Raw genomic sequence first — 26,398 nt, forward strand, 5'->3', positions numbered from 1 at the left:
ATGTGAACTTTAAAGAGATTCAATTACAAATTCTATTACACTCCTCGATTAATTTCTTATTAACTTCTTAATAAGTAACTTTTCTCATAAAAAGGGTATTTAATTTTCATGAATATTGTTATTGAAAGCATTCTCAGTGCTCATTACATGAAAGATGAAGCTACCTGTCCAGCTGCCAACTGATGAACTCACAAATGGAGTAGTGTGCTCAACTTTCACATGGCACTGCTCAGACTTAAATATGACCTTGATGGCAGGTGCTGGAGAACAGAGAAATGCCAGAGGATTACAGAGGGAAAGTGAATTTGTCTCTGAACACAGCCAATGCTGAAGACAAGCCTCCAAGGCAGACATCATTCCTGCTCCTCACTCCGCAAGCAGAGCCTTGAGGAAGTTGGGAAGTCATTTTAAGGAAATAAACATGCTCAGTCCCTTTCTGCATGCCTTTCTGCTCATAAGTCAAAAACCAGGGTAGCTTTTCATAGAAGTAATTCCAGATTTTGGGAAGAAGGATGGGTCAGGTGAAGAATACTTGCCAGAGCACTCTTTTCCTGGATCCTGAAGAAAGTCTGCAGCACAACAATATGCCACTTCTTTCTCAAAAGGAGCTGCCATCTGCTTAATGAGCTCTCAACTCACTGAAAAAATATCTTAGCATGCCTTGAATTGCTCTGACCTAATATGTGGAGACTCTCTTTAGCAACAGTGGACACAAAAGGCACTGCCAAGGTACGCATTTATTGTGCAGAAATATATGCACATGTCTACAATCATCTTTTTTTTTTTAAAGAAGAAGAAAAGAAGAAGAGGAAGAGGAAGAGGAAGAGGAGGAAGAGGAGGAAGAGGAGGAAGAGGAGGAAGAGGAGGAAGAGGAGGAGGAGGAAAGGAAAAGGAAAAGGAAAAGGAAAAGGAAAAGGAAAAGGAAAAGGAAAAGGAAAAGGAAAAGGAAAAGGAAAAGGAAAAGGAAAAAGCCAAGAACAGCTAGGGTGGGTGGGAATGTCCATCTCTCTCAGCTTCCCTTCCAGACAAAGGCTAAAAGCAGATGGCTTGGGCAGTACCTACTGACATTCTTGGGGTTCTCATCAAGCTGATGAGTTGCACTCTGGGTGTCATAGGTGCTGCCACTGAAACTTCCCATTTGGTTTAACATGGGCCTGATTACACAGACCTGGAAGGTATATGGTTTGGACAAGACCCATCCAATAAAGAACAAATAACCCTAATCTTCAAGTTAAATTCTAAACAAGAACTAATGGCTGACAAAATGCACATGCAAATGTAACCTTTCTTAAGCATATTGTTTCTTATTTTTCTTTTAATTGCCAAAACTGCTGATAACATGTAGAGTGGAATTTCTCACTCCTCTCAACACACATCATACAAACCACAAGGTCCATGAGGGGTGAAAAATGCTTTGAAATCCCATTTCAATGGTCTGGAGAGAGACCAGGTATCGCTGGTACTGCCTTCAGCTCCACTAGCTACATTTTACTCCAGTACAATATTCCAATTTCTCAAATACATACTTGTGGCAGATGAAGGGATATCAAACTGCTAGCAACACAGGCAAGTGATAAATCAAACAGCATCACCGTGCACACTCTGCTGAAGAGCAGTGGGTAGATTGTAGCTAAATGATATTTTAGGAGCCAACCAGCCATCACCCCAGCAATAGCCAAAATGTAACTTCAGCCTCAGAAAACATAACAGCTCATGCTCTCATAAAAGGTTTTTCTGTGATTTGTTGGTTCCTCTTCCAAAGGCACACATTTTTGATGGAGTCATTGGGATCTCCAGACTGCAGTACCACTGAAAATTACTAATTTGTTTGCTGGCCTGAGGTTTAATCATTGCAGGGTATAAATTCTGGCATATGTGAACTTTAAAAAATAATAATGCTAAAAATGGCTCATATGGTGGGTGCAGTGTCACAATCCAAAATAGCACACACAATCCTGTATTCCTCAACAAGGAATATGCATACTTCTTTACTTTATATTAGAGGACCCCTTGGCTAATGCCTCAACTTAATTTTCAACACTCTTCTCACTTCCCCTTTACCTCTTACCTTCTTTCTTTTGCCTGGCTGAAATAAAACCATGAGCTCCTCACAATGCTGCTGCAAGGCAGATGGTTCCCAAATTCAAATGTGAATAATGTTTTTCAAAGCACAAAGAAGAAAGATCTATTTAAAGGGAAAGCAATAACAGTATCTGAGATAATATGGGGCAGGGGTTAGAAAAGCTATCTATCTAATATAATGAAAGTTTATCTGGAGCTACTTTTTATTTTCCACAGGAATTTATAAGTGTATAATGGATTGATGGGATAAAAGAAATGTTAACTGTATTCAGTTAAACAAATCTTCCATCTCTTTTAAAGGGGAGAAACGCAGAGTACAAGGTTTGGAAAAAAAAAAAAATGTTATCAAGGCCTGAGCACTTGATGATAACTGAAGGGGTTTACTGTGAAATATCAGTAAACAAAACAAAGAGAGAAAGAGAGCTTGCAAGGGAGAAGACCATGATAATACTGCATACTCCTTAAGGCACAAAGATACGAACCTTGAAAATTTCTGTTACTGCCAGCTAAAAGCAGAACTATAGATAAAAACAACTTTTTTTTTTCTATTACAAAGCCAAATAGATTTAAAAAGAAAACTAAAGATGAATCATGCTTACATATATTTCAGAACTTGTGATTATCTGAAAGGAAAGAAAAGAAAAAACTTGAAGATGGAAGCTTAGCAGCTTCAGAGCTGATAAGAAATTCCATCACTCATAGGATAAAATTATAAGTGGCCTTAAAAAGCCATTCTCTATAACAGAAAAACAGCTACTTTCTTTCTATTTAAGAACAAGGATAACTTTCAAAAGCTTTTTTTTTTTTTTTTTTTTTTTTTTTTTTTTTTTTTTTTCCCCTAGAGGATGCTGTTAGTATTCAAAAACAACTGGATGAAAAAGTGAGACTGGACAACTGACTCCTCACTGCTGACTGCTTCTCCCATTAAAAAAGCCCATTGCAGTGACTCTATTTTCACATACAGTCACTTCCCACCCCTATAAGAGCCATTACTTAGATTTAAGGACCCAGAAATCTCGCACCATGAAATAACAACTCTCCCTCTCCCTCCAAAGACAGCTAAAGGATGTAGAACATTCTCCAGCTCCTGTTCAAGGGCCACACAAATTGGTGAAGACAGTTTGGGGAACAGCAGAAAAAAGGCAGTGGGAACTTACGAGGGGGCGGTGGACTGTAGATGCCAGAGCCAGGGAAGATGCTAGAACAAGAGAGGGAGAACAATTTTCTTTGTCCAAGCATGCAAATGGCCCACAGTTGGGTTGAATTAAGGACTTGTTACAGATAATACCTACACAAACAGTAGGTGCATTTCAACCAGACACACATACAGTGGATCAGGTATTTGCTCAGTGGGCTTGAAGTTTCATAAGCACAGAAAAGAGCTGCAATCCCAGGCCAAACAATTTATTATCTAAATTGAGCCTTTCCTGCAGTCAGATCCCAAATAAAAATGGCTGCATTAACTATTTGAAATGTACTGAAAAAGGTTCTCGGAAATGAAGGAATTCTGCCCCTCTGGACAGATCGGCCACAGCAGCTTGAAAGAGAGACAAGAAGCAATATACTGTCTTGAGAGCTGATAAACACTTTTAAACATTCTTACTTTCTGGACTATATGGTTATACTTATGAAATGTCTCCCATAAAATATGATTCTAAGCTGAAAACCTTACTAAAAACTTAACTATAATACATTTAGATGGCAAATTAGTCCTGCTCCACAGGACAGCTGTGATTTGCCCCACAATTTCATAATTTACTTTCATAAAGCTTAGTATACAAAACCTAAGCTAAATTTCATGAAATTTATATAAAACTACTAATACGTTCATTCAACTCCACAACACTTTCTGCTATTTTCAACTTCTTACTATTTTCCAACACAGAAAGCATTTTTCTTTTCAGTTCTTTTTTTTTTTTTTTTTTTTTTTTTGGTGCCATTTAGATTCAAGATGTGATCATATCCTGAGGTATGTGTAGCTCTGGTCTTATCTCTAAAGCGGTAGGGGACTGAAGAAGACAATAAAAGGCAGTAACAATGACCAAAAGCATCAAATAACTCCCATGCAGGGAATGGCTAAATAGACTGGGACTCCTCAGCCTAGGAAAGAGTGCTCTGAGAGGTCTGTAATTGTGGCACAGGGAGGATGAATAGGGAAGGACAGCTCCCGTTGTACACTGTCTCTTCTAGTCAACAACTAAGGGGTCACCAAGGGAAACTACAAAGGGGCAAGTACAGAACAGGCAGGAGCAGACCACACTGTGCCTAATTAAGTTAGAGAAGATTTACTGATAGATATTGGGAACAGTAAAAATTATACATGGGTTCAAAAGTAAACGCACAAATTCAAGGAAAAAAAATCCATTTGAACTCTGCTAAATGCAAATAAGTTCACTCTTGCTAGAGAATCTGAACCCCAGGTTTCCAATTGCAAACTGCAAAGGGCTTGTACATTTGCACTAGTATATGCTCATACAATGCTTATACATGTACATTCTCTCTAGTCTTACATTTTTTGTTACATTGCAGAGCCAGAATACAGTGCTGGAAGGACCTCTAGTCTACCCAGGTATACCCTTCACACAATTTAAAATCTATTTTTGGATTTTGTACTAAAAAGTTCCTGAGTTTATTATGAGTGAATCAAATCAGGTGCAAGGCTCCCTTTGAAATTCATGGTCTCTTTATGCCTTTTTAGTTTCACTGTTACTGGTAATAGTTTGATTTACCATTACTATTTATTTTTCACTACCCCTTAGTCTTTTATTGTCTGTCATTAAGCCAATCCACTCCTATATTCACCTCCTTCAGAAATTCTCTGTCAAGATCAGGTTATATTGCTAGTGTGAAAATCTTGCCTTTCTGTTCTATGAGGATTAATACAGATATACATGTACGTGTATGGGATTTTTTTTTCTCCACATTTATAAGCAACTTATAATACATTTATCTGATTAGACAATAAGTATAAATAACTAACCACAATTACTTAACATTTCACATTATTATAGCCTGATCACTGTATTTGCTTATCCCTTTTTAAACTGAAAAATTAATTTATTTTTTAATTACTTCAATTTTCTATGTCTTTTCATGAAATTTGGAGAGCACCTGTTCATTTACACATCATTTTCCTTCTGTGAGTAAGGGTAAGTTTTGGAAGCTATCCCTACACTTCAAGACCAAAATTTCACCTACCGCAACGCATTCCTTTATCCAATGACCCCTTATTAAAACTGGGCTTCTCATCAATACCTCTAGAGAGTCTGACTTTTAAAAGTGGAGCCCCAAATCAATATTTAAGAATCTGTTTTACCATCTGTGGTGAGTTGCTGCAGCTTGTCACAAACCACAAGGGACAGTGCATTAGTGCTGAAGGGCAAAGCCAGATCAATAGCTAAGGATCAGTGGGTGGGAGCTTCACTATGGAGCTGCTTCTATTAATGTAACTTTGCCAGTGAGTTTGTTAATAAAGAGAAATGGTGCTAAAGACAGCAAGGAAGTGAAAAAAATGCGAGGCTAATCTGGAGGATCAAGCTACTTTAAACCTCAATCTCACAAAGACTTATGTGCATGTTTAATGCCACGTGTTGTGAGCAACGCAATGGAAGGTAATGGGACATGAAACTACTCCTGTACAGCCAAATTCATGCATAAGTCTTTCCAATCTTGATACATAAGGTTAGCAATAAATGTTTTCTTTCCCCGGTGAAACAGGATCTTGAAAGAATAATGTTGGTTTCAAGAGACATGGAAAAGCAGTATTTGTTGCTATTAAAAAAAATTAAGCAAACAAGACAGAAATTTTAATAGTCTGAATAATTAAAGCAATCTTACAGCAATTATTTGCTTTATCTGTGTGTGGCTGGGGGAGAGGGGTTAATGAAACACCTCTTCAATCATAAATCATTTACCGTTGCTTTAGGCTTTTCTCTTTCTTCTTACTATTTGATAGCTGGAAGTACATAAATCAGTCTTTTTCTTACTCTGATTTAATTTTAACATATCTTGCACAACAATATTATGTCTGTTATACAGACATAATCGTATTTCTGTAGAAGCATTTTCTAATTTTCATTAGCCATGTTATGAATGTCTTTATTATACATTCACACAAACTGAGCAGAATGGAAACTCTGGAGCTCATGTTAAAGTCAGTCTTCTACCAAATTTCAGTGAGATTCCTGCACAAAGAAGGATCCTGTCCAGGATCTAGTTTAGTATGTATGAAATTGGAATAATAGATCGTTATGACAGTCATAATTACAAAGTTATCAGGATACAGGTACATTTTTTCATTGTGGATATAAAACCAGCAATGAATACATGTCTTTGTAGTGCATCCTTAAAAAATAAATCTATAATTAGGATAAGGAGAATAAACTTTTATTAAAGCATGTGGTCAAATCATTAGAGAAGCTCAGATAAGTTCCACTCCTGTCACATGAAACCTTGCAGATTTTGCCTGAAGTGGACATTACTTTGACAGTAGCTTCTCAATGCACAAAGGGAGAATGCTGGCTGTCTCTCTCTCAGATAACTTGACATGAAACCAGATGCAGAAATAAAAAGCGAATTTCCAATGTAAAGCTCACATAAAAGAAAAACAAGTTGTCTCTCTTCCAGTCATACAATAAGCATCATTCATTTGGAAAGGTCAATATTAATTAGCAAATCCAGCAGGGATACTCTGTCACAGGCTTTTTTGTGCATCTGGTTGTTCTCTGTTGCAAATGAAAGATAATCCATATTCACTCAGAAATCTGAAAGCTGTCTTGTCTCTGTAATTGCAATCTCCCTTAAAAGGTTAGTAAATATCATTCATGTAACTTTTAAAATTCAACACGTTCAAGCATATTTTCTTTGATTTCTGTTTTGGTTGCTTCTGCAGCTCTGAATTAAGTTTAAAATCAAAAATAAACAACAACAACAAAATATAGCTAAATTCAGTTAAAGGGCAGACCAACAGAATACTGGTATTTATCCTAGTGGAGGGGCTGGCATTTCTTTCATGCATGAATTTCATTTAAAAATGTGGTAAACTCATGGAAAGGAGAGGATTCCACCACATATCTGGGTCCCAAACCAAACCCCAGATTCACCCTGTATTGCTCTGAAGACCAGTCTATATGGGTAAGATACTGATTATCCATGCTATGGAACTGGGGAAGGAACAAGCTCAAATGCTTTGCACCTTTCAGGAGGAGTCTAGAGACTGTTAGGATTCTCTGTCATCTCTAAGTGCTTCTCTGCTGAAAAATAAGATGAGGGACAGTCCCAAAGTTTGTATTTTAAAGACCACCATGCCACAAGAAAGAATAAACAGGAAAATGCAGCTCCTCCTTCCTTGAAATATGTTGATGTAAATTTTGCACATGGGTAATGGATAATTAGAAATAGATTTTTAATTTGCAAAGATATATTAAGAAATGAACACACATACACAGAAAAAAAAAAAAGCTTAAAGGAACATATGACATTTAAATAGATTACATCTTCTGAAGTATGCAATAACTGTGAGATATTAAGGCTATTAGAATGGATGTCAATAAGAGTTATACTTGAGTGACTTAGATTTCCATGTTGCATAAATATGAAGTTTCCATTTTCCACTTAATTCTGAGTTTAGTAATTCTGATGAACTACTGAAAAAGCTCTTCATTTCTTTTTGACTTCATGTGCATAAGCTCAGTTTTCTTTCACTGTCTGCTTTATTAGATGATTTGCTGAAACAGCAGTATTTACCTATTTAGTCTACAAGCTGTTTGGAAGAATATTATCTCCATGCACGATCAAAACCAAATTAGCAATTATTTGTTATTCAGTTGTGCTTTAAATTGTTTCAGTCAGGAGAGTCTTACTGCACCAAAACTTACTGCAAGTCCTTAGCTTGTCTTCCTTGTTAGCTGAATTCCTCAAATTAAGGACAGAGTGGGTAGTTCCTCTGCTTCTTGGATGTTTCTTGATAACTGCTCTAACAGTGATACTTTTTCAGCTGTTAGATTCCCTTGTTTTGCTACTCTCAGAGAGTCCCAGTATACTTTCTTTCTGCATTGCGCTGCCACACATTGCCTGAATTATACCTCAAAGACAACCTTATTCCATGTTATTTAGATTAAAATTTTAATATTAATCTAAATATTAATATTTCCCATAATATTTAAATAATTCCCTATTTCTTGCTGCTGAAGTCTGACTTTCATATCTATTTTAAATCTTTACCTATAACCCTGTGGACTGCAAGAACATTTTCATCCTTTTTCATCCTTATTCCCATCCCTCTAAAATTCTAAATAAGCAGGAACATGCATCTTTTTTCTCCTTCTCTCCAGAATATTTTGATGGAATTATCTCCCACTACTTGCAAAGTCTGATAATAACATGGAGCAGTATTATGTATGTATCTCTCCTACAGTTACAGATTGGGCTTTCCTGGATATCCATTTGTAACGGCCACGTATATTTTGCTTCTGATTGCTCACCCAGAATTGCATGATCTATTAAAGAGGTGTTATAAGAAGCAGTTCCAGGTAGTCTATTAGAAAAACAACACATTCTATCACACCTTATCGGTATCTCAATGACCATTTAAAACTCTGCTGCTGACCTGATATTCTTTCAGTGCCTTATGGATGGATTTGGTGGTTTGAGACAGTTTTTCTAAGGGACAGAGGTCCCATTAAAACTCATCACACAAATTGGCAGCTTGTTAATAAATCTCAGCATAGGCACCAAGGATAAGCAGATATGGAGGAAGTCTCTTGTCTCTTCCATGTCAGAGCCATGAAAGATTAATAAGGGAAACCTTGTAATGTTGCTGTCACTAATGCAGAACAGAGAGATTTCACCACTGAATTTAGCAAACCAGAATCTTCAAGAACAGTATAATTTATTAACATCCTGTGTCAGTGACTTACACTACAGATATTAAGCATGTGATTTATTTATGCAGTACAACACATTAATTATTCATGGCACACTCTAGACTTGTAGAAATGGAAGGGCCTTTCCTCCAAAAGCTGCAACAGTTTTTAGCCAGACCACAGAGATTTGGATAACAAAGGGCCTGGAAAAAGAGTAAAACCAGAAGTTCACAATATATGCTCAGCATCCAGGTACTTTTAATCAGTTTTACATTGAACCTTTCTTCCGTAAAATACATGTACAAGTATCTATTGCAATCTCAGAGCAGTATCTGAAGTACAGATCATGGTGATATGAGACAGAGTGAAGAAAGCAGGGTTCCAATGAGGGACCCTCATTGGGTCAAACCCTCAAACATGAGGGTTTATAGAGACTTTAGTTGTACCTATTTTATTTGAAAAGTCATGTCAGTCATGAGGAAAGGTGTGAAGTCAAGCTGAGCTAGGAGAGTAGGGTACTGATCATGCATGTGCACCATGCAGAAAGCAATGGTAAAGAGGCTCCAGATGCACTGAGAAGGGACTAGAGAGATGATCATGCAAATATTTGATTTCCCAGATTGCTCGTTTCTAAATATATATCCTTTTAGGTTGCTACAGGCTTTACATAATTAGTTTTGCATGCCACTGAGAGCTATACTGAAACCACTCTAATCAGCAGTACATGAGCCTACTCCTTGTAACGCTTTGTAAGCTCTACCATTAGGTTCTCAATTTTGTACTGTACATGCTCTACACACTCGGCTTCTCAATGAGCTTGACTTGAGTTCAGTGCAGCAATGCTACATTAAATGGCTATTTTCTAACTCATAGATCTGGAAAATAGGGTTTAATCAATGACCATTAGACCCTACGCTCCCTTCTGGGATAAAATGCCTTCCTTCATCCACAGTTACTGTATTGTTGTTTTTAATAGGTTATGATTGGCATTTGGCACTGAGGTACAGGGGCAAGTAGGTTCTATTAGCAGGAAGAAATGAATGTACTAAGGAAGAAAACAAGTGGGAAAGGATAACCCACAACAATGCACCAGATCACACTGTGTTTGCGTTTCACTTAAGGGTACTGAATTCTCCCTACAAGTATAAGGGGATAGAGGTAACAAACATAAAACACTTGTCTGCTTCGGAAATTGTCCTGAAAGCTTATTTTCTATAATTGGAGATCTCATCCTAAGAGGTTTTGAGCATATGCAATTCTCCTTGCAGCCAAAAGGTCTAATCATAAGCTCTCTAATACATCTGCTTCACTTAAAATATAGCTTTTGTGCAACATGTATGTCACACAAATCTTCAAACACTTTCTTTCCCCTCTCCTACCAGCAAGACCCACCTTCCTCAAAAGATTCAGGTAGGAACAAAAAAAACCTCTAAAAAGTCTAAAAACTCTAAAAAAACTCTACAAAAAAAAAAAAAAAAAAAAACAACTCTAAAGTTCTTGAATTTCTCCTGAATTTCCTCCCCAGTGATTGTACATTCACAAAGACACCAAACACCCACTTCTGTGAGATGGAAGTGTCCTAGAAGCCCCAGTCCTGAAGGTGGCTAAAGCAGAGCCACCACAGCTCATTAGGTTCTTAGCTCCTCATAGGAAACAGCCACGTGACACAATGTCTTTGTCTGCTGTTTTTCACTCTTAGAAGAGCAGGAATAAACAGATTGTTTGCAGAAGGCAAAATGCCTGGGCTTGCCATAGTACTGGTGCGATAATCTATATTCTGTCAAAGAGCTACAAAGACCTGATAGCAAGATGTTACAAACACACATTTTCCTTCATCCCTTACTTTGAGAACAAAGACAGCCTCACATTGTACTTCCTTGTTCTTACACAGGCTTCAAATACAAACTGTCATGAACTGGTGGCTCTGTCTCAGTCATACAGGATATATAAAATCACATTAGAGCAGATGATATCTTCTATGACAACACAATACTGTGGTTTTTTTGTTTGTTTGTTTTGAGTTGCTCAGTATTACTTATTGCATTAATTATTTTCTCTGTATCAATGTAAACACATTATTGAAAAAGTATCACAGAATCACAGAAGTCTTGAGGATGGAAAGGACCTCTGGCGGTCATCTGGTCCAATATTTTTGAATCCAGAAAATGAAGAGTTTGAATGACAGAATTTTCTTGGTGCAGAATTTAGAACAGTAGCTGTATATTCAAATCAGTAGGCTCACCTACTTAAATACGCCCCTCTCCCAAATAATTCATTTGTTAGGAATCATCTGTCTTTTGCTAAACAGTTGTGGATTCTTCAATAATGCCTTCAGTAAGAATCAAAAGGGAGACCAGTCACAAACACAACACTAATCAATCTCATAGATGATACTTGTATGGATGAGAAGATTTTTTTTTTCCTGTTTTCTTTTCAACTGTGCCTGCAATTAAGAAGCTAACACATTGGGATATTCATACATCTCCGAACTGTTCACGAACAAGAAGACTTCAATGACACCTGGAGCTAAATATAAGGTAGGACTTACGCTTGGAATGTTTGTCACAGAGTGCTGATGCCCGCATGTCGCAGAGTCTCAGGGAACCTTTGCTGCTGCTGTAGACAAAGAGATTGCAGTGATGGGGATGAAACTCCGAGGCTGTAATCACTTCTGTCAGGTCCTCCATGTTGGCTGGCTTTATATCTACAATGTCTGAATGGAAGTTTCATTAAGGAAAATGGAGTTGTCTGCAGGCTAACTGTGACTCTTATTGTCTTGTTGAAGAAAGCATGGCTATCTAAAAAGCAACCATAAATTTAATACTCTTAGATGAAGATATACTCATCTGTTTGCCCCATCTAGATGAAACTTGAAGAACAGTTTTAGAGCAGGTGTCATTAGTGGGTCAACATTTGCCTATTCCGTTCACACAAGGACATCCAAGAAATAGTATTTCAGTATTTCAGATTTGGAATTCTCACTTTCATTAAACTAATAGAGAGTAGGTAGCTAAATCTCCTGTATTTGCTATTGACCTTACTGCTCTAGCAAATACTTATTGATAGGGAACAATGTATAACTCTGAGCTGCTCACTCTAGTAAAGATGCATTGCATTTTACAATCACGTAACTTAAGCTAAATATATGTGTGACTTAAGTTAAAAGTCTCAGACAAACATACATTTTTGCAAAGGAAGATGTGGACAAAAACAAGCACTTACGGAAATACTTTTGGGTGATTATCTACTAGTATAATATACTTTCCTAAAAAATAAAAATTTAACTGCAACATGAGATTGTGCACAGTATTGATTTTGCTACTCAGCTTTGAACACTTGCAAAAGAAGTATCTGAAATGGCTTTCTTCTTTTTTTCATGTAAAAGATGCTCACTATTGACATCAATATGAATTTTTGTGACTGCGAAGTGTATATATGAATCATTTAAATGGACATAATCTGGAACAACAATACATTGAAGATGTAGTTTTCCAAGCACAGACGTGTCAGGTGGATCACCAAATATTTTCCACCTGAAGCACAACTCACGTAAGACCCCTCCAACACATACATAATACATATCTACACATACATGTTACCTGCTTTGGTGAGCTTAAAACCCAGAGAAGACCTAGCAAGCATGTATTTGGAGGAGAAGGCCAGCCTGTGGAAGATTGCTGATAAAAAAAAAGAATGAAAGAGTCCCATGAGGCAGTTGTAAGAAAGCAGCAGGTGTAGAGGCAATAAAATGAAAGAAGGATGTATATGTAAAGCAGTATATTTAAATAAGATTGTACATTTTCATATGGCCCTCAGCAATCCACTATAGATAAGCCATCCAAATGTTAACAAATCCTTCGAACACGAAGAGTAGCATTACCCTATTTTACTGATGAGGCACAGAGAGGCAAAAAATTATTTGCATAAGACCACATGGGAAATGCATGACAGAACAAACCCAGATCTGCCGAATCCCACTTCAGTGCCCTAAACACAAATCATCTCAGTGCCTGGATTCCCCAAACATAAAATTTGAATCAGCTGATGTTCAAAATTTAAACATCTCAGAGGATAAGATAAATGAGAAAAGCTGTTTTAGTGATGGCAAGAGTAACAACATATCATGATACTAAGCTGGTTTCTGCTCCCACTGTTCCCACTACCCAATGGAAGACCTTTAATTGATTTCTGTGGGAACAGGGTACAGTCTATCACCAATGTTATGCTCTATACTTTGATCTTTCTCAAACATGCAGATTTAGAGACACTACAGTGAAACTAAGCATAACAATACAAAAGATTCATAGATAATTACCTTGATGATTTTGCATAGACAAATACATCACATTGATTTTGTTTGCTTGTTTATTTGTTTTTAAACCAAGTGCTTTGAAAAGGAAAATATCAGCAAAACTATACCTTGTGACATTTAATAACAGCTGGGAATTAATTAATGTTTCACTTCAACTGCATTCCCACTTACTTGCACTATCATTTTTGCATCCATCTCCAAGAATCTATCGTGATTAGTATTAGTGCAGTGAATATTAAAATGTAGCTACACTGATTTAGCTTCTCTTATAAAGCATCACTAAATATTCTTGAAAATTAACAGGAAAAAATAACCTTTACTTGGTTATTGGTATTTGTTGAATCTGTCTCAAGAAATATATTTAAGTAAAAGCAATTGCTTTCAGTGATTGAATTGCTTTCAGGAGTTCAGAGAAATTATAGTAACTCAATACAAGAATTTCACCTCTAAGCAGAGAGATGAATAATTGCTGAGTGATGAGAAAGATATAAAATATAAATAGAGTATGTGAAACAGTCATGGTAAGTATCATTTTTCTGGATGCTGAAGACAATATTGATGAATTTCCCTTCATTGTATGAAATGAATAACCCTATGCTGAAAAATGAAATTAAGTATTCCATTCTCCTGCCAGAAAAGCATAAAATACTTGAAACAGACTGCATTTCCAGATGTGATCTAAATCTCCACTGAGAAAGAACCTCATTGCCTAGTGAGGATCATACAGCAAATGCACCACAGAAAACTCATTGTTTCAATAGATTTAGAAAAAAAAAAAAAAAAAAAAAAAAAAACAGTAACACTTATATCAAAGAAAACAATCAAAGGAATAGAGAGATGGGGAAGAGACTTACTCCAGATACATTTGTAATAATTGATGAAAAAACAGACTTTGCTATGACAGCTACAGAACCCAATGTATCAAATGAAGAACTTGTCACAAAACAGAACATTTTCCTCCTCTCATGATTTTTTGCCATCTATTTGAAAACAATCAAGTACAGCTTGACATGTGATGTGTGGGAACTGTGTTTAAACTAGCATGACATGGTAAGGGCAAGCATCTCCCATGAGACACTTTGCATTTCTATTTTTCCATCTTCCCTTTGTGTCTTTCCCCCCCCTTTCTAAGCACAATGTCATATGGAAGAAAAGTATTTTAAAAATTGGACCAGAGAGCATGCTTCAGAAACAGGCCATTTGCTAAAGTCAAAGAGCTCAATGAAGAGGAAATTTGGCAAAAACTGATCAAATGAAAATTCCATTGCTAAAGGGAAAAACAGTCCCTTTAGCAAGCACAAAGCTGTAGAGCCACTTCCTATGCTAATGGCTTCCTAGCAATTGTATCTTGTGGAGGGATGTCTTGACTTGGTCACAATCCTTCTCCCCAGTTGACTTACATCTGAAGTACCACAGTCACTTCTGAGTCCTGTTGTACCACGTCATGTGGTCCATTTTCAGTCTGTGGAAAAAACTAGGATCAAAGCTTTCTAAGAGACCAAATCACTTAACAGTCTACTGGTGGCAGTACACAGGGATATAATTCTGTTGTCCTAAACAAAAAAATGATGTTCCTGCGCCCAAACAGGGTAGGAATTTCCCTAAGAAAATGAGAAAGGTCTTCACGCTGCTTTCACTCCCACACATACATGACAAGGAGGCATTTCCATCCCTAGTACATACTTGCACTGAGGGAAGGCTGAACTGGTGCCTTGGCAGCTACTGGGGTGCATTGGCAGACTTTTAAGTCATTAACATTAAAACAAGGAAAAGAAACTATCTTGTTGCTCAAAAAAGTAAAAGAGGTCTCAGTTCCTCCTAACCAAGCTGTTTGCCATGACTCCCCTCCATTTCCTGGCTCAGTGAAATGGGATAAAGCTAGGAAGAGGCCAGCAGATGCTCTTCACAGCAAAACAGAAATGGAAGGTCACACAATAGTGAGAAACGATGTTGTTACAGTTGGGTTAGTAGAGCTACAAGACCAGGAATTAAGTATATTAAAGGCAACAAACATACTCTCAGGTAACATAATGTTGAGCTTTGGCTAAGGCTGAGTAGGTCGCCTTTACCAACAGCAGAGACAGACCACAGCAGAACTAGCAGGCAGGACAGGACCTGACTGAGAGAGGGAATGAGGCTGTAAGGAAAGATCTGAGGGAGGAGAGAAAGGGAAGCAAAACGCTGCAAGAGGAAGTAGGAAAGGGCATAAGGAAAGGCATGACTAGCAATCTGCAGGAGCACTCAATACGAGGGATGAAAACTGAATGCAGACTTCAGTTATATGGTTTGTTTAGTTCTAGTCCAGTGTTTTGTCTGCTGTTGTGCAGCTGATATTAAAATTAGGATAATAAGAGGAAGATGATTTGTTCCACTGCCTTTGGGCCACTGGTCTACCAAAAATATTCCCTTCTGTGAGACGTTGATCCATAAAGTTTCTTTTAGGGCAGGTCACAAAGATGGCCCTCACCTTGATCCAAAATGTACATTGTTCAGTCTTCTCCATTTGATCAGCTAGAATATAAATGAGCACGCCTGCTTTATGTTCATGCCAAAACGTGTATAACAAGACTGTGGAAAATACATAAGGTTCCTGCTGAGCAAAAAAGGCTCCAGAATGAGTTTCCTTGTATGATAATGTGTACATAGCAGTTTCCTCAAAACAGATTAAATTCCCTTTGAAGTAAACAGTATGCATAAACAAACAGCTGCTTTATCTTCTAGAAACCATCAAGGAATACTATTAGAAACTGAATTTTGTAGAAGCCAAACTTGCAATTCAGAAGTTATAGCACATAAGGGACTGAATCTTACATCATTATTTTGGAATCATTTTTGCAAGGTCTGTGGGTTCATTATAGGAAGGAAATCATTGGTATACTTGGATTCAGGCTACAGAAATTAATTTAACTGAACCCCCTTTATTCAACTGCAATGCAGAGCAGAGACTTTATTTAGAAAGCCAGACAGAATTTTCCATAATAACTTTATAAGAAAAAAATGTCCTCATCTTTCTTATTTCAATATATTCTGCTTTGACACTTCATTTTTACCCCTGAGTGGGACTTGGCATTTTGAAATTTGCACACTTTTCCGAAAAATAAAATTCACCATAACACATCTTCCCAACCTGGCTGTTCCCTGTGTTTTTCACAGGAGGTTGTTCCTGCTCCTAATTTTGTCTGCATCTCACACCTACATTCTAGCCTAGACCTAGAAAGATTCACTGACTAGGAGTCAAAATCAATAGCAATTCATGGAAGCTGCCAGGGCTTCACTTTAGGGTAATTGATTGCTGTGGTCCTGCTGAGGCTCTACACTGTTTTAATATAAGCATTTCTCCAAGTGATTTCCTCTGTTAGTCATTTAGTGCACACCATTTTCATTATAAGGAGGGAACTGTGATGCTTACAAATCAAGCTCTACCAGTTTTACACTTCCTACATGGTGGTTATATCATTCCTATACCATGCGTCAACTGAGAGCATTAGTTCCAAATGCCAACAGTTTTCTTGCAGGTTGTATATATTTCTGAGCAGCAGGCACAGAATCAGGCCTCAGTATGCTTGATAACACCATGATGTGATTACATCAACTTACTATGAAAGAAAGAAGCAGGCCCTAACTTTTACATAGTTTCCTCCTTGCTCCTTTCTTTTTATTTCTTAAAGACGTTGTTTATGTTTTCACTGTTGAAGGACAATTCCACTATAGGCATGTCACAACTGTACAGACACCACTGGATAGAGTGCAGCTTTTGAGTCTCTAACTCTCAGACCTGTTGTCCAAGAGTCAAGGGTCTCTGGAATGGATTATCAATAGGTTAATGAATTTGGCCTTTTCGTCCAATTCCAGTCTCTTACCTTAGGCAGAGAGATGACCCGGTATTTATACTCTAAGTACTCCTAATAGCCACAATGTCAATGCTTTTTATCATGCAGCATTCTTCCACTGCTTTACTAAAAGCATGTGCTATATGGGCTTTATTAAAAGCCCAGGGAGTTGCAATTACATTGTCTGTACCATTTGACTCTTCTGAACCACAAAAAAAGAAACTGCTGCATAAGAGTGCTCCTTCAAGCTGCCTTGTACCTAATATCTGCTAATGCAAGGTATTGATCCATACTTGAAAATGACTTAGTAGTAAAATGTCAGCCCAATTCCATTTTTACTTCTATGGTCTTTACAACAATGATTCTTCAACATATTGTATTGGAGTTGGGAAATCTGGCAACAGTCCCACACTGGTGGGAATTTGCTGATGTGGATTGGCAAGAAAATGCTTCCATCAAAGGCATTTAGATGGTGCCATTATGATAGTACAAAGGGTTCCAGCTTTTTTTTTTTTTCTGCATTTTTCTTCAGTTTTCTTCATCAGGATTATGAGATAGAGAAATAGTGAAACTGCTACAGGCCTTTTAGCCCTATGTGGAAAGCCAACTCATGATCAGTTATGTTAGGTGCTGGGCAAACACAAAGCAAAAGAATTGCTCGTAATATAAAGACAATATAAGTACAAAGTGCATACAGAGGCTAAGTAATGTTAACAATGTTCTTTGAACTTCTGAGGTTTCTTATAACTCAAAGATTACAGCCTAAATTAGATGAAAAAGAGATGTTAGTGGAAGAAGAAAAGCCACAGTAATAGCCAAGAGGCTGCAGCAGCAATGAAGCTTTCAGCTACTCAGCTAGGACTAGTCATGACGGAGAATTAGGCAGACAGTTAAACAAGTAATACAATTAGGTAAACAAGTGATATAAAAACTAAGGTACTGTTGAGATCTAGCTCACCCAGGGATACGCTGATATATTCAGCACATCCTCTGCCTTACTGATAATAATAAGCATTTTTATGACATAGATAATATGAGGGTTGTGTGCTGCAGTGGTGCTCCTTGGGCATCACACATACTGAGGGCAACACTGTTGGTGCAAAAGGTGGCCCATGTTTCCTCACAAGCTAATAGCTACAGCTGCAGCCAGATTCATGTCCAATTTAGTTCTCTACTTATGTTTTCTAACACCATAAAACTTAAAAACCTATGAAGTGCAGAGAGGTGAATATTCAGACCCTTTAAACATGTTTAGAAAGCAAGATTTCATTCATTTCACTGGCAGCGAACAGGAACCAGAGAACCTCAAGACTAAGGGACTAACAAGACTCATCCAAGCCCAAACAGGGAACCAGCAACGGACCTTAAATACATTATCCCAAATCTCTGAACCAAAGGCACTGGATTTAGTCTCATATTTAATTCAGAACTGGAGATATTCAGTAAGAAACTAAAAGTAGTAAAAGGAAACATTTTCCATTTGTTAAGTTCAAAGCAGAGGAGACTCAGTATCAGGGTCAATGCTCTCTAGATAAGAGACTGAGGCATGACATGGCAAAGTTTTTTGAGAAGTTTTTCTGTTAGCATCACATTTGTCTTTTGGAACTGCAATGGCACAAATGGCATGCTAAATTTCTCATATATAGGCCTATTCATACACATTGCAACCATTAATTTACTTTAAGAATTTAGAATTAGCCACTGGAAAATTTTAATGCAATTAAAAATTGATTTTTCAGCCTGCTTTTTACAGCAGAACACACACATTTTCTTCTGTAGGCACAGTCACGTCTGTTTTAGCTGCAACCACGTGCATCTTTAAATTTTTCAAGAGCAAATAAATTATTTTCTGTATATACACGCAGCTGAGAGCAAAATCAAGTGGATGAGTCAACAGAAAAGACCAGTCATTTTAAAGGCACATTTGCAGTTTTCAGTGTATAGTACTCAATCACTGACAGGTCTCAGAGTCATTTAGTTGATAGATTTGCATGTTAATTAATTGTTTGAAACTGTTGTGGAATGCTTAATGTTATATTTGGAAGATAGCAGATACCAGTCACGAGATATTTAGATATCGAGATATTTAGAAAAGAACTGAGAGGGACCTACTTGGTTTGCTGAATGCAGTCTCCCAAAGTACAGAGAAATACAACAAATATAACTCACTGAACTGCATCTTTGAAGTTGCCAGGGATTGCCTCCCACAGAACTTATGGGAAACCAGAAATAAAATGTCTTTTTTTTTTTTTTCTTTCTCTTTCTCTCTCTCTCTCTCTTTTTTTTTTTTTTTAAGAATAGTCTATGCTCTAACAGACAATACTATAAAGAAATGTATTTCTTTATACTTATTAGAATCTCATGCAGTGTAGGAAGACCTGCCTATTAAAAGGCAGGTACAGAATTTCCAGCTGGAGGGTATAGACTCTTTAGAGCATTTTGGTGGGAATTCTTCCTTCCCTATATGCAATTTATTCTTCTACATACCTTGTGGAAATCATGAGTGCAGCAGTATTTATACCATATTGAAGTAAAATAATTCCAAATTTTAAGTGAATTTATATTTGAAATCAAAGGACTAATTCTTTTTTTGCAGAATCTAGCTACCTAGAAATGTCTTTTAGAGCATAATGCTCTCCCCCTCCCTGCATGTTTGTTATAGAAGTAGTCAAATAAATCTATCTTTAAAAATCTAGATTTTTCTGAAAAACAGTTATTTTAAAAATAGTAATAAAGGCTTCAATTTAGCATTTATACAGACACTTCTGCATGCAAGCATCTTTGCGCTGCCAAGAAATCCTTGAAAATCAGCAATGTGAAAATGAAAATGAGGAAGAGATTCAGTTCTCATGAGAATCTCCAGAGTGAAAGTTTTCAAAATCATCTCTATTAAATTATATGACACCTATTAAAACCTTTTGGCAGGAGTATTAGCTAGTTGCTTAATCTATGTGAAAGGATTTACAAAAATGCCCATCAGCTTTGTCTCTAGGCGCTGCAGAGAAATATGGATTCTGGAAGTTTGAAACATGCAGGTTATCTCTGAGGCAAAGGAGTTCGATATTCAGAGCTGTCTGTTTGTTTGCTTGATCTCTTTTCAGAACATTGATTCCAGACAAGCCACATAACTACTCACTATGAAAACAGTCACAATAGACTTAGCCTTAACTCTGGTCCTGTCACTTTGTTTAAATTAACATGACTTTTATTTACAAGAGCATTTTTGTTCCAAAGGCCCTAAAAGTGAACTCCCTAAATGGAAAGTATTGTAATTTCATATGTAATGGCACCACTTCAGTGCAATCCTTCCCAGTGCGTATTATGATAGTAGATGAAAAATTGAAATGTCTGTATTAATAAGAAGTACCCCAGCTACCGCAATAGCAAAAAAAAAAAAAAAAAAAAAAAAAAAAAAAACAAACCAAACCAAAACAAAACAAAAAAACAAAAACAAAAAAACCTTCCAGGGCCTCAGGTTTTAAAGGCTCAGAGCACTGAGGTACAGACCACGTGGCTTTCAATAACTCAGATGACTGCGTGGGCATTTTTATTATCTCTCCATTCTTCTGTGGAATGCTTTTCAAGTTAAAAGATTTTAGCTGATGAACACAGCAAGTTACATTTTCTTCTTTATATTAATACTCCACAAAAGACTGTGCTTTGCAAGGTTAATTTCAAGTCCAAACTCACAAGGGAATGAGAATAATTAGACCCATTTAAAAGAATTCTCCCCTCTGGCAGAGCTGATTGAATTATTTATACATTATCTTTTCATATAATTGTACCTGGAACTGTGTAAATGTTTTTTTTCTCTAACTTTCAATAAATTCATAATACATGTTTTTCAGGTTGGACACACCGCCTGCACCCGTGACAATAGAGAATGGTTCATTTTTAAAACGCTTCAGTGAGACATTAATCCAGGAGGAAACAGAAGCATGCAATTTAAAATCTTCCACATTGACACCATACTGATTAAAACTGATCTGAAGAAATAAAATTAGCGGGACAATAAATCTTGGACTGAATCTTGTTACCCACTTCCGCAGAAATAACTTCATTGACTGCAGTCGTGTTATGCTAAGTGTGAGTGCTACTTAGCTAAGTATCATTTCTGTGATGAGACCCTTTTGCTGCAATTTAATACTCTTACTATGGTTTCTAAGTCCTTCTCTGCTGAAGGATCTCAGATTCCAGATAAAACCTGAAAAATCTCGTGGCATAAACTGCTAGGGTGAAAAAATCTGTCTGATGTTGTTTCAATTTCATCTCTTCTAAGTGCTGTTTCTCTCTCCAACAGTAACAAACTTGAGAAAGCTTGAGATCATGGGATTTTAAACGGCATTTCTGGTGCAAAATGGTTATTTGTTTTCTACAAGCAGAAGAACAGTCCCAAGTAGACTGGAAAGCAATTAACCCTGTGGAGATCTGTGAAAAGATATCTTTGGACCTATTGTAAAATTCCAAGTGTCCTTTATAGTTGTGTCACCTTGATCACTCTACAAATATACGAACACAGTGAAATCCTGGTGCTGTTTTTTAGTGTACTATTAAAGGGTTCTGACATGGCTTTTATGGGCTCAGGATTTCACGCTATGCTTTATCATCTGCTGCAACTCCAGACAATTTTCTTTTTTGTTTTTTTTTTTTTTTTTGCAATTCATTGTATGGTTCTAAAAACCAAGAATATTTTAATGCCTCTGGCTACATTTTTCCTTACCTCTGCAGCAACTACATAATGGGTATGCATCTTTATTTGGGGACAACTGCATTAGAGAAGATGGAGGTCTAGATAAAGGAGAAATCCATTAAAAGGATAACTGAATCACATACTTATTCATTCAAATAGTGTGTGGACAGGAGTGATAAGTAAGAAAATTAGGTATTCTGATTAACAAATTAATATTTTTATTAAACAATAAATCTGCAGTGCAGTAATTATCCCAAGGCTACAGCTATGCTCAAATCACTTTAAATTAACTTCTTTAAAAACAATTCCAGAAAAAGGAAAAGACTCATCATTGCCAAGAATGCAATGGCCTCAGCTATAATTAGTTTTTCACAGTCAGACTCAACTCTTTCGATTTATGTATTTTTGGAGGACAGCTAGATAGGGAATATTTTCATAGTTCTATCCCATGCCCTGAAGACACTGATATCTGATCCTCCAGCCGTGTATTGTTTGCTTTCACTACAATGAACATTTCAGCAGTCTGGCAGAATGGTCTCAGACAGTGATTCGATGCTAAAATATTGTTTAACTAGCACTGATCTCTCACCTTTAGCTATCAGATGTGATTTTTCATCCAATTCTGTCTGACTGACTGATAGTCAAATTCTTGAGATATGAGTCAACTTAAAGTGATGAGAACAGTTAAAATGCAGTGGTTTCTGACAAGCATCATAAGGTAACCTTGGGCAAGAAACAAAATCAAACAAAAGTTTTGAAGACCACTTTTGCAAATTTATTCATCATTTTCATAGCCCTCAGGATCTGGTATCAGAGTCTCCTAAAAGATGAGGAGACTTCACTGTATTTCTTGAAAACAAATCACCCTTAAGGTTCTTAGGGTCACTATTCACACAGCCTTACTGCTTAGAATTATTATCTATTACTTGAGTCACATACGTTAGTTATAGATAAAGTCCACAATTTGCACAAGATAAAGACAGGACTGTCTTGGCTCTGAAAAGCTTAAAAACTGTAATCAATTATGATATTCTACAGTAGATTATGATCATGTTAAAGATAATGCTGTGTCCTTGCGTTGGGCATAGTTTTACCTCAACAGAAGCAGAACCAATTCAATGCCTGTATTCTTCTGAATAACAGTATTGTAGAAGCTATATCTATGTCAGTGGCTATAAGACAAAATCCTTTCAGTGACTCTAGAACTGCAGTTTCCTCCTGGCATTTTACACTAGTGACACAGCATTTTTCTTACAGATGAATTTGGTGAGAATTTAGGAAAAGCCCTGTTACTATCAGGATTCTATATGGTTCAGAGATTATAGCAATTTACAGTTATACATACTTAATTTTTCATTAATTTTAGTCTTCAACTGACACTAAAAACACACATTGTGCGATTTAAATAAAATAATCCCTACTGTATTATTCCTATCAGGCAGCAGAAACACACATCAAGGATTTCCCCAGCTACCACATTTCAAAAAATCCTCATTTCAGTAGTCTTACGAGATATTTTTTTTTAACGCTTAAAATTCTTCATTTTATGCTATGTTTGACTACAGTGGTTATGAAGAACAGGTGCCAGATGCATTGTTTAATTACATACCCATGGAGTCAGTGTGGTCCCCAGTCTAACAGTCAGAGAATTCTTTCCTCTTTTTCTATTCTTCTTAATTATTATTTATCTATTATTACATATCTAATTAGTGTAGACCCCTACAGAATATAAAACAGCTTAAAGAAAAACAGGCTTTATTTGATCATTGATATCTAGTAATATTGCTTAACAGCTCCATTAAAATGATGATAGGGTTTTATTCTAAGTTATTTCTCCAATTTAATCTATATTAAGTCTTTTTATGGTGCATACATAATTTTGATATTGGAACTCTATCTAGCTTTGCTTGTACACCTCAGTGATGTTTGGTATGTAGTTCATATTTCAGCTTAAACGAAATGATTATTGGACTTCATCAAAATCATCACATTTTGCAACATTAAATCAGGCCTCAAACATATAAAGTAAATGCTGATTGACTCATAAAAAAAAAAAAAGGAAGAGAGGCCAAAGCACATTTCTTTATGGCTTTTTTTTTTTTTTTTTCTCTAAAAAACACTGTTTAAAGTTACTTTAACTCTTACCTTGTCTAACAGAGATTGTCACCTTCCCAGCTCTTGTATCTCCTAGGAGGATGCATAAACTTTTGATAGTTGTAAATTCCAGTTCCAACCCCACTGCCATGGGCAGGGACACCTCCCACCAACCCAGGTTGCTCAAAGCCCCATCCAGCTTGGCCTTGAACACTTCCAGGGATGGGGAATCCACAGCTTTTCTGGGCAACCTGTGCCACTGCCTCGGCACCTTCACAGTAAAGAATTTCTTCCTTATATCTTATATCTAACCTAAATCTACCCCCTTTTAGTTTAAACCCATTACCCCTTGTCCTATCACTACAATCCCTGACAGAGTCACTCCTACTGTCAGCTCTTATTTTTACAAGGCCAGTATTACCCCACTGAAAAAAAAGAAAAAAAAAAAAGAAAAAAAAAAAAAAAAGAAAGAAAAGAAAGTAAAGAGTACATTACATCAATCCAGAATCTAAGCAACTTGTTGAAAATAGCCTTTTTTCCCCTTAGTTATTCACGTAGGAGTGTTTTAATTAGGAGAGCAAAGCAACCATTCCTCAACAGCTACACTCTAAAAGAGCTTGCCAAACTGTACAGATAGTTTGTACATACTGCAATCCTTTCTGCAATCCCCTGCTTCTGACTTACAGGTGTGATTTTAGCTTTGCAGACATCTTCACTTTGCCTTTAAAGGAGAGAGACAGAGACAATGCATGTGGGAGAAGGGGGGACTCCAGGAAGTAAAGAGTACAAGAACACCACAAATTTGAGGAAAAGCTACTCAAATTTAGCTGGTAGCAACTCTGTGAGAATATGGCTTCCTCGTACGGTATATACCTTTTAAGCCCCTGATGCAGGTGGCAGAAACTTTCTTGATAGAATAGGAAGTACTAGAATGTATTATACATTTCTCTCAAAAGAAGAGAAATAACATCTGCAAACTCTCCAAACAGAATGTGTATGCTTGAGGAAAACTGAGCTGGGGTGGGGGCAGGAGCAGGTTCTCATACAGTGAAGGCATTTTTTGTGAGCATGGAAAATGCATTGTGAATACAGCTTGTGCACAGTCATCGCGTCTGAGGAATTTTTATAGAAGCAACCTTATCTCACTCAAGGACATAAACCTGTCATCTTCCAGTTCCATGAATGCTAAGAGAATAGTGCATATTTTTTTCAGTTTAGCATTCAAATGTATAGCACCAAGGCAGGTAACAGGAATTTTGCTAGACTAGATATCTTCCCCAGCCTGCTGGCTGCCCCCAGAGCACGATGTTAAAAGCCCCACGTTATACAGGTGAACAATGGGCTGCCACAAACTTGGTCTCCATCTATGTACTGTGATGTTTTGGTTTTACTGTTTCTTTGCTTTTATTGTTGTTGTTTGCTTTGTAAGTAAATTAAGTTCCCCAAGATACAGTGCCTAACGATCTGACTATCCACAATATGCTTCAAATGCTGGAATATATTAGACTATAAGAAGGCCCTATGGTGATTTGCTAATTAGCTTAACCCTTTTGGGACACAGAAGAAGGAATTTTTTATTAAAACGGGATAACACTGGACTATATTGATCTAACTGAGAAATGAGTATTTTAGTCAAGATGAGTCTCAAGATGAGTACATGCTGGAAACGGTGATGTTGTTTCCATAGCAATGCCATGACAGCCTCCAGAGTGAAATAGTGTGCTACAAGGAAATGAAGGGAGTTCAAGTGCTATGAGCTACACAGTTCTATGAGCGATACAAACACATTCTCATAAAGAATATTTAGTGCAGCTAGATAGTCCAAAGATTGCTGCTGATGTGAAGTAAGCCTTATCAGTATGCTTCCAGCAGTCCTGTTTTCTCATTCACTACACCCAAGATGACTTATCTAAAGGCTTAAGCTATGGGCAACACTGCTATGCCATTTCAGACAACATTAACAAATACAGCAACCTTTCCCTCACTTCTTTTCCATTGAAGAGTATCATCTATAATTAAGGACAGTGAGACTCGCTCTCCATAACACAACCAAACACATAAAACCTTTCAGCAAAGAAAAGCCTTATATGAGTAATTATTTACCAGCTGACCTTCCCCCTTCTTTCCTCTCACCTTCTCCTCTCCGTTGCCTCCTCCTGCCCAAACAATACTGAGCAAATCTGCTTGCAAGTGGGAAGCACCGTACAGAAGTCTTGCATATGCCTCATGAAAATTTACACAGCCATAGCACAAAATTCACTTCTCTGCTTTTCACCCCAGATAGTGTTTATGCTAATAAAAAAGCAAACCAGAAAACAACTAATTGCATTTGATTTGCCTAAGGCTTTATCTAAAGCACATATTCTGGTCAAATTTTGCAAAGCTGAATTAATACATTTTCCAAGGAGGCCAGCAAGAGAATTAACTTAAGATCTGCATTGCTTTGTTTTTTTGTTTCCAAAGAAATAAATAATTCTTAGTGATTTGTACAACTGCTAGAATAATGGTTATAAACCAACTGTTCTCA

At 37.0% G+C, this 26,398-nt stretch overlaps 1 protein-coding gene across 1 annotated transcript in view; it reads right to left on the reverse strand.

The window, feature by feature from the left end:
- The window catches only part of PPP2R2C (protein phosphatase 2 regulatory subunit Bgamma), a gene marked incomplete at both ends in the record, with an annotated part of 129,711 nt that overhangs the window by 16,096 nt on the left and 87,217 nt on the right, over positions 1 to 26,398 (reverse strand). The window contains 1 exon segment of the mRNA XM_082758679.1: positions 11,494 to 11,658. Coding sequence (XP_082614805.1) covers positions 11,494 to 11,658 — 165 coding nt within the window.

This window comes from Aythya marila, assembly GCF_965140915.1.
Source record: "Aythya marila genome assembly, chromosome: 4".
Classification (NCBI taxonomy): domain Eukaryota; kingdom Metazoa; phylum Chordata; class Aves; order Anseriformes; family Anatidae; genus Aythya; species Aythya marila.